Here is a 10813-nt window from a genome sequence, read left to right on the forward strand (position 1 = left end):
ATTAGGTTATGTTGGATGAATTGAGTAAATGTACACCACATTACCTTTTTTATGAATATAAATTACAACTATCAAATTCAAATTGATTTTTAATATATAGTATGTGAACTTGTAGTCATTTTATAAATTTATGTTATATGTTATTCTTTTACGTTATCTATTTTTTTAATTCACATGTCGGTCTTTTTTAACACCAGCTTATTCTCCTCATTTACACAGCATCAAATTTGCAACTAATATATTTTTATAGTTGGCGTGTTTTTGTCTACAGATACGTATATAGAGGTTATATGTATCTAATGAAAAACTTTTAATGATACAGCGTTTAATTAGAATTAGACGGAATTGATTGTTTTAAAATAGCAAAATTGGATGAATTGGTTATATTAGCTGGATAATAAGTAAGTGTCAAAATTAGTGTTGTGATTACAACTAGAAGATTGATTAGAATCAAAATAAATATTGGTGATGATTTGCCTTTATCTTTATAATAGATATTTATTCACTATCATCTACAACCATATTATTCACACATATGATCCAGTCTAAAGTGTCCTGTTATCATACGTCTATTCTGGATCTTATATATCATTTATTGTGTGTTCAGTTTTATGTGGTCATCCGCCATTTTTTAGCCACTAACTACTATATACAAAGTTACTGAATTATTGTTCAAATAGAAACGTATTTTATGAAGCAATGTTAAGAAAAACCGAGAAAAGTTTGGTTATTGGGTTTCTAGTGTTTTTTATTATTCAATTACGAGAGGCCTTTCAATTCTCAACATAGAGAGTTAAATTGACAGGCTAGAAGCTACGGTTAGCTAAACCATTCGGCAGCCCATCTTATCACCAGAGTAAAATATATATGTATATATATATCAATGTATTGAGCAGGATATTGGCATTGATTAATTAGATATGGATAAGATAATATAATAGAAGAGTAGATGTGGATAAGATAATATAATATAGAGAAGATAGAGTGTAGATGACACAATTACATAGTGTACGTGTAGATAGTATGAATTAGTGTAAGGATGTGTAGATGTATGATATGGCGTGAATGTATAGAGATGCATGGTATAACATGAATGTGTAGAGATGATGTATGATATAGTATGAATGTGTTTTGAGATATGCATAGAAGAGTGTGTATAGACATGAATATAAAGAAAATATAAGAAAACATAATACGAAATAAAATAGAAAAAATAACATAGTGTATAATATGATAGTGTGATGATATAGAATATAAGATCGATAGGATCAAGAGATACGGTGATAGAATAGGATAATAGAAGATGATGTAGTGAAAATAGACAGATAAAGGGTGATGGGAGAGGATAGTATGATAGAGTAATAGAGGTAAATATTTATGATGTATAGAATATATATATATATATAATTATAGTTTAAGCTGAATGGAAATAGATGGTTATGGTTTGGATTGAATAGATGTAGATAGTTATGATTTAGATTGTATAGATGTAGACAATGTAAATAGGAATAAATAACAATGGACAATAAATAGTGTATATAGAGTATTAGTTATGATATTATCAGTATATATAAATAATATTGTTGAGGATGATGTATGTTAAGTATGTGAGTATTGTAATATGATTGTGAATATGTGGGTATTATGAAGATAATAATATTGTGAATGAGAGTAATATGATAAGATTATGAATAGGTGAGTTTAATATAGAATTATGTATGGATAATATGGTAGCAGGCTATATGAAATAGAATAAGCGATAAAGGTTGAATATGACAGGTTAGTAGAATTTAAAATGAATAAGTAGGATTTGAGAATAGAGAAATAGAAGTTGAAAGATAAAAAAGATATTAGTAATGACAAGAGTAGAGGTAAAATAGAGTAAGATAGATATGAATTAAGAATAAAGGATAGAATTAAGAAGAGATACAAATTAAGAATTTAATAAGAATAGGTATAGATAATATGATGATGATAGATATGGTGTGTTTGATAATATAATAAAGAGTAGTGATGTGGATATATAGAATACAGTATAGATTGAGGATATGAATAAAGCAATAGAAGATGAGATGAATGAATAGAATAGAATTTGAAGAGTTATAGGTTATAGACGAATAAGAGAAGATGAAATAGTACAGAAAGGCATGATAATAGAATAAGATAAGAAGAGAAGTAATGAGAATAGAGAGGTATGAGAGCATAATATAATAGAAGTGACTATGATAGATAGGTATGGTGTGTGCTGAATAGATGTAGGTATTGCTCTAAAGCAGCTCCAACATTTGTTTATCTGACTTTAATTAGTTTTCTGATATAGGCAGCCTTGCGAATTCAACTTTCCAAAATTTCTCCTATCTTAATGCACCTGGCCGCCATGGCTTGATGTATCGTCAAGCCTTGCTCCTATTTAATAAAATACAAAAAAAACTGTTAGATTTATATATGATATCTGTACCTTGCAACATCAATTCTACTGTCACAGTTTTTTTTACATATTGTCAAATAGCTTTCCAGTTTGTCTTAAACATCCAGAGTTCTCATATCAATAATTTACAAAATCGACGAATATGCACGAGTCAAATGACAAATAAATAAATGAATTGAATTGTAGATTGATGAGTAATGCAATATCAGCAAAGTGTAGACAGAATTAAAATAGTACATATCCGTACAAAACAACAACCTATACTAAACACCAGCAAAACAAAACTTAATATACACGCAATATGTTACGGTAACAATGTTAGAAATCAGAATGCTCAATTTGTATATATAGGCCCTTCTAAACAAAAACCTATATTGAGTTCGGTCTATCGACGCAAAATAATAAGAACAAATGATATCTCATTATTTTTCATGTTATTTGCTAGTTCAAATAATAATGATTGAATACAGTAAGTTTCTTGCATACGATGACGATAGAAGTTATGAAGTACCGAACATAGATGTATTTTTATACAAATATTCAGAAAAATATCTTGTTTCTAAAAAAAAACAATGCAGAATCTGGAATCAAAATATTATAAATGGCTTTGAACCGATATTAGTGAAACAATTGTTACAAGTAATTTTTAGTGTTTTCTGATGTGAAAACGAGTCCATGATTTTTTTTCGACAATTCAGTACATTTCATACAATAGTCTGACATTATGTGAAGTCTAAAATAGTCGATGACATAGAATATTAGTTTTTTGATTAATATAATCAATTTCTAATGTTGTATATAATATAAAAATATGTATATATAGCATGATATAATATAAAAATATGTATATATGTATAATATGATAGAGTAATTGAATATACTGATAATTATGATAAATTGGAATCTTAGCTGAATATATAATAGTTGATATATTGATATTAAACAGCAGTGTTGGTACATGTTGATTCACAATAATAAACATAAAGATGTTGATTGAAATAGGTGATTAAATAATCAAAATTATATAAGGTGAAAGTGTAGAGAAGTTTACAATGAAACATATATGATTAAATATCAGATACAACAAAAAATTACGAATAGATTCATTGAATGAGTCTTGTTATAACATATGATTATTTATTTATATTTGTGTAAAAGGTTATTTGATAGATAATTGTAATATTAGTAAAACAACTAATTATATTCGCTATTTAAAAGCTCAAACAATTCCATTGTATATTTATGTATAGGTATTACAAATATTATAAACAATATAGATAGGACGATAAATAAAATAAAATAATAGATGTAAAGAATATGGAATAATAGAACTGTACATAAAATAGGGAAAAGAAGAGAAGATGAATAAAATATAGAACGTGTTTAGCATAAAAATAGTATACAGATAAGTCAGGAGAGAAGTTTCATAGCAATGCATAAGCGGTTTCTGAATCAAGGTATTAGAGTCTGGTGGGTATGTTTTTTAGTTCGTAATCTATGTATTGAGCCACCGACTAGGGATCCTTCTACACGACGTCTATAAAAAGGTTTTTTGTTTATTCTGAAAAAAAAAGTCAGAAAGGAGAGATAAATAATGAAAAACAAAAATAAAATTAAAAATTGAAGAATATCAAATTGATAATAATAATTATGGTATATAGAAGATTATTTATAATACATGTGTATGACTGAGAATTATTTAATATTTTTATTATTACTCTATATATATAACATACATATATACATACATATATATATATATATATTATGAGCCATGTATATATTAATCTCTTGTATTTTGATCAAAATTAGTTTATAAACTAGCTTTAAACAAGGTTATTCATAAAGCTTAAAATATAGAGTTAAATTAATTAACTATTTCATAAGATCAATCGATGCCAAACTGAATATCTACAGCTTGGTGTTATCAGATTCAATATCACAGAACAATTCGAATAAATATTGTTCAATAAAATACAGATAAAAAAGCATTATAATATTTTTGATATATGGTCTGTACAAGGTGAAGTAGCCAAAGATAGTGAACTGCTATAGCATTGGATGTATTTCATAAAATCAATATACATATTATATTGAGAAAGTTTTCATGTAAAAGTTTTATAGATAGATAATATATTGATATAGTTTTTATTATATGGTGTAATGTATTTTTGATATGCTAGAAAACAACTAGCAATGCACAGTTGTGGTAGGTGTCGAGATTTCATCGTCAAAAGATTCTGAAATAGAACGTTCTATTACTTCATTATATGACTCTAGTGTATAAAATATTTCAACTATTAGTTAATATACTATACTATATCTTCTTCTATATAATTCTCTTAATTGCTATTCTCCTAAAAGCGCTTTTTCTATTTTTTTACCTCTTTTATTATCTGCTCTCTATATGTTTTACATATTTCTTATTCTAAATATAATCTCTCATTATTCATTTATTCATTTTTTTTAATTATGCCTCATACTTTTCATTCGATCTTTCATTTATTATTTGTTTCTACTAATATAGTTATTTATAATAATACCAATTTTTCAACTCTTTTTGAAGCTTTTTACTATTTTTCCTTGATTTGTTAATATTGATTTATACAATATATATATAATGTCTTTTGTTAATATATTTTTATTGTTATATTTGAATTTAAACAAGCCAATTTATCTAGTGAATTTCTTCATTTATTTCTATTTTTTCATACATTCTTTTCACTAACATAAAATTGTTAATGTTCAGTTCATTATATCACTAGATCGATTTGTCAATTAACAACTATATCTTTTTGTTAATATTCTCGATTTTATTAATTTTCAATAACTCTTATTCAGATAATTTATCATTCCGGAACCTTTCCTGATTTTTGTAATACTTTGTAAAATTCATGTTTATCTATAAGCTTATGAACTGACATGACTGACAATATAGTTGCAGCAAAAAAAAAATATAATGACGATATAATATTTTTTAATATTTTATCAAAATGAAAAAGTTTGTTCAGTATATATTTGACGTATTAAAAGATCAACAGCATAATGAAAAATAACTATACACTTTGCATATTGATAATACCATTATTATTATCAAGTTTTGCAATAGCTGATGAAATGCAGTTTGTTAACGATTTGAAAAAAAGTCTTAAAGAGGGATTACCTAATGTTGACTTTTTTTCGGAAGGAGAAAGTTATTGTGACTCTATATTTTTTACATGGTATGTAAAATGAATAATATGTGTTATTGAATGAGATAATATAGATAGCTAGCTTAACTATAGACTTTGTATCTAGCAATGATGAAAAAAAAATTACAGCTATGTATGTTGACTATATAAATAAGGTTATCATCTTTTAAAAGAATAAATAAAATTTCTATATGCATGTTATTATGACTAACAAGTTGTTATTTTTTAAGTGAATTGAAAGATATTAACTCATGTATAACACTCCCATCTTCAATATCTACTCTGACTAATTTGACAGAATTGTAAGTGTTTTTACGAAAAACACGTATATATATGTATATAAATATGCATAATACTATAATATTGATTTATTATATTTAGGCGTATCTATAATAGTAAAATTGAAATATTCTGGAGTGATATCATTGGTTTAAATAATTTAAAAATAATGTATGTTAATAAGATGATGGATTTAAAAACTTTTTTATACTAATAGGAAAATTATAGAGAAGTTGTATCGGATATATATAATAATATTATAAAATTAGATGGTCTAAATTTGATCCGTCTGTATGTATATTAATATAAACGAACGAAAAAATAAAATATATTGTCTTCTAATGTCATTATTATAGAAACATTTCTTATACTAATGTAACGCAGAATCTGAATGACGTTCCATTTAGTAAAACCCTAAAGTATATGTATGTAAATTTTTAATGTATTAAATAGACTAATTGGTAATCGATATATAAATTTTTGATAGGAAAAGTAGAAAGTATGATTCAAATTATTAACAATAACAAAAATTAATAATATTTTATTTAGTAATCTATCACATAATGGTTTTTATGGTGATATTAAGATATTTAATAACCTTCCAGATTTAGAAGTGTTGTACGTTAAAATGGTATTATACAGAGATTAATTAATGTAAACTATAATTTCATATTTGAAATACACTAATTAATTTGAATTTAAAGAGATCTGTCATATAACAAGTTAGCCATTGATATGCCACAACTTTATCTAAGCACTAACTTATCAGTTTTGTACGTTTGTTGTTGATATATATTAATACATAAATCCGTATATATATTTCATATACGAGGTTAAATAATTGATATTTCAATAAAAATAGAAGAATGTTTTAAAAAAATTAAACATTACATTATTATAATATAGACAATTATATTAATTTATTTTTTTAGAGATCTTTCATCTAATAATTTGACTGGCAATATTCCAGACTTTATTAGCAATACTGAATTAAAGATTTTGTATGTTTAATATATGAATATAATATAATAACTATATAATACAATATTCTGACATAAATAAATTTGATATATATATATAGAAATCTTTCAAAAAATAATCTATCTGGTGTTGTTCCATATTTTAGTAATAGTTATGATCTAGTAGAATTGTATGTTAAAATATATATGTAATATAATGTCAATATAAATGATAAATATAACAGTTTATTTTTTTAGAGATCTTTCATCTAATAATTTGACTGGTAATATTCCAGGCTTTATTAGTAATAAATTAAAGGTGTTGTATGTTTAATATATGAATATAATAGAATAACTATATAATACAATATTCTGACATAAATAAATTTGATATATATATATAGAAATCTTTCAAAAAATAATCTATCTGGTAATATTCCATATTTTAGTAATTATGATCTAGTAGAATTGTATGTTAAAATATGTATGTAATATAATGTCAATATAAATGATAAATATAACAGTTTATTTTTTTAGTGATCTTTCATCTAATAATTTGACTGGTAATATTCCAAACTTTGTTAGTAATAAATTAAAGGTGTTGTATGTTTAATATATGAATATAATAGAATAACTATATAATACAATATTCTGACATAAATAAATTTGATATATATATATAGAAATCTTTCAAAAAATAATCTATCTGGTGTTGTTCCATATTTTAGTAATAGTTATGATCTAGCAGAATTGTATGTTAAAATATATATATAATATAATGTCAATATAAATGATAAATATAACAGTTTATTTTTTTAGAGATCTTTCATCTAATAATTTGACTGGTAATATTCCAAACTTTATTATCAACACTGAATTAAAGATTTTGTATGTTTAATATATGAATATAATATAATAACTATATAATACAATATTCTGACATAAATAAATTTGATATATATATATAGAAATCTTTCAAAAAATAATCTATCTGGTGTTGTTCCATATTTTAGTAATAGTTATGATCTAGTAGAATTGTATGTTAAAATATATATGTAATATAATGTCAATATAAATGATAAATATAACAGTTTATTTTTTTAGTGATCTTTCATCTAATAATTTGACTGGTAATATTCCAAACTTTATTAGCAATACTGAATTAAAGATTTTGTATGTTTAATATATGAATATAATATAATAACTATATAATACAATATTCTGACATAAATAAATTTGATATGTATATATAGAAATCTTTCAAAAAATAATCTATCTGGTAATATTCCTGATTTTAGTAATAGTTATGATCTAGTAGAATTGTATGTTAAAATATATATGTAATATAATGTCAATATAAATGATAAATATAACAGTTTATTTTTTTAGAGATCTTTCATCTAATAATTTGACTGGTAATATTCCAAACTTTGTTAGTAATAAATTAAAGGTGTTGTATGTTTAATATATGAATATAATAGAATAACTATATAATACAATATTCTGACATAAATAAATTTGATATATATATATAGAAATCTTTCAAAAAATAATCTATCGTGTGTTGTTCCATATTTTAGTAATAGTTATAATCTAGTAGAATTGTATGTTAAAATATATATATAATATAATGTCAATATAAATGATAAATATAACAGTTTATTTTTTTAGAGATCTTTCATCTAATAATTTGACTGGTAATATTCCAAACTTTATTATCAACACTGAATTAAAGATTTTGTATGTTTAATATATGAATATAATATAATAACTATATAATACAATATTCTGACATAAATAAATTTGATATATATATATAGAAATCTTTCAAAAAATATTCTATTGGGTGTTATTCCTGATTTTAGTAATAGTTATAATCTAGCAGAATTGTATGTTAAAATATATATGTAATATAATGTCAATATAAATGATAAATATAACAGTTTATTTTTTTAGAGATCTTTCATCTAATAATTTGACTGGCAATGTTCCAAACTTTATTAGCAATACTGAATTAAAGATTTTGTATGTTTAATATATGAATATAATATAATAACTATATAATACAATATTCTGACATAAATAAATTTGATATGTATATATAGAAATCTTTCAAAAAATAATCTATTGGGTGTTATTCCTGATTTTAGTAATAGTTATAATCTAGCAGAATTGTATGTTAAAATATATATGTAATATAATACACACGCGAGACAGATATATAACAGTTTATTTTTTTAGAGATCTTTCATCTAATAATTTGACTGGTAATATTCCAAACTTTGTTAGTAATAAATTAAAGGTGTTGTATGTTTAATATATGAATATAATAGAATAACTATATAATACAATATTCTGACATAAATAAATTTGATATATATATATAGAAATCTTTCAAAAAATAATCTATTGGGTGTTATTCCTGATTTTAGTAAAAATTCTAACCTAAAGATACTGTATGCTATAAAAATATATATAAATTATATGATAGTGTTTTATTAATTAATACAAAAAAACTAATCATCTGTTTATATATATATAGAGATGTTTCATATAATAATCTATCAGGTAATCTTCCAAGTTTTACTAATAACAAAAAATTGTCTTTTTTGTATGTATATTTTTTATATATTTGAATTATATAATATTGCGGTATCAATTAACAATTTGTAATATAATTATAGATATCTGCATAACAATACAGGTTTTGCTTACAACTGTCCTAATGGTAGCTATCTGATTAATCCGAGGTGGAATAAAGAACTAATACTTTGGTACACAATTATGAAATAATGATATAACAGTTCAAAATATGGTACCTCTATTTAAATATTACTAACACTTAATTACTATTATAATTTAGTGATTTGGGTACAATCATAGCCTCTGAAAACTGTGAGCTTCATAATGTGGTTTCGTATGAGTGCAAAGCTACTGTTGTTACATCAAATGCAAAGTCTATATACTACATTAACATAGTTCAAGTATCAATTTTACTACTTTTGTTGTTTAGCTAATCTAATGTTATTAGTTAAAATAATATATGTAAAAGATATAATGATTCACAGGTAGCTGATTAATAAACATATTATTAATAACATAGAAACACTTTAATATCACTATTTAAATAAAAAATATATGTAAATTATGAGAAAAATAGAGATATAAGTAATAAGATGATAGATAAAAAAATAAATAAGGATCAAGTAAGTAAGTAAATAAGTAAACGTGTATAGGATGAATAGCAATAAATTGAATAATAAGAAATAATATAAGAAATTAAGGTATATTTGGATGGAATAAAAAAAATACAATTATATATACAATAGAGATTATCGATGTATAAAGATATATATATATATATATTGCTGTATATAGAGATGTATTTATAGTTTTGCGGGGACATATCTAATATCTAAAACTATGTATATTCATTGTATGTAAACAGAGTTATTTGTTGATGTTTGGTTAAAATAAACCTACGTAAGTAAAATAGATGGTATGTAGTTAAAAGGGTCTAGATAAATATAATAAATGATTAAGACCAATTAACATATTGAAATTGTGTATATATATTATGTATATTTATGATATTAAAATATAATTAAACATACTTAAAAAGATTATACCGAGTTAATATATTGATATGGTAAAAAATTTTCTTTTATTTAAAAGATAATGGTTTTGGATATAATTAAATATTATATTTGATATGATATATAATATACATTTAATAATTGATATTATATTATTAAATTTTATATTTAATAAATATGTTATAAAATATATAAGATATTGAAATATAAATTATATATATATATAGCTAGTTGTATAAGATGAATATATATAATAATGATAATTTTATATTGTGAATATAAAAGATAATAATAATTAATATTATTATTATAAATTAATAAAGAGAATAGTTATTATAGATGAGTTATAGATGAGTTATA

General features: G+C 22.8%; 1 protein-coding gene across 25 annotated transcripts; it reads left to right on the forward strand.

Annotated features, from left to right (window-relative positions):
• Positions 1-5437: 5437 nt before the first annotated feature.
• On the forward strand, positions 5438-10014 carry LOC126304646 (uncharacterized). Of its 25 annotated transcripts, XM_049991796.1 has the most exons (29): positions 5438-5649; positions 5726-5752; positions 5850-5921; positions 6001-6069; positions 6127-6189; positions 6255-6323; positions 6448-6516; positions 6603-6671; positions 6831-6899; positions 6980-7048; positions 7116-7181; positions 7262-7327; positions 7395-7460; positions 7541-7609; positions 7677-7745; positions 7826-7894; positions 7962-8030; positions 8111-8179; positions 8247-8312; positions 8393-8461; positions 8529-8597; positions 8678-8746; positions 8814-8882; positions 8963-9031; positions 9099-9164; positions 9245-9313; positions 9400-9468; positions 9542-9631; positions 9721-10014. In XM_049991796.1, exons 1-29 carry the CDS (start codon positions 5474-5476, stop codon positions 9872-9874), a joined length of 2154 nt encoding a protein of 717 aa, XP_049847753.1. In that variant the 5' UTR covers positions 5438-5473; the 3' UTR covers positions 9875-10014. The 25 variants fall into 25 exon arrangements, with proteins under 25 accessions (XP_049847753.1, XP_049847760.1, XP_049847754.1 ...); XM_049991803.1 differs by lacking the exon at positions 5726-5752 and having other exon boundaries at positions 5438-5669; positions 9721-9963; XM_049991797.1 differs by lacking the exons at positions 8963-9031; positions 9099-9164 and having other exon boundaries at positions 5444-5649; positions 9721-9933.
• Positions 10015-10813: the final 799 nt, after the last annotated feature.

Source organism: Schistocerca gregaria, unplaced genomic scaffold (assembly GCF_023897955.1).
Source record: "Schistocerca gregaria isolate iqSchGreg1 unplaced genomic scaffold, iqSchGreg1.2 ptg000182l, whole genome shotgun sequence".
In the NCBI taxonomy this organism is placed as follows: Eukaryota; Metazoa; Arthropoda; class Insecta; order Orthoptera; family Acrididae; genus Schistocerca; species Schistocerca gregaria.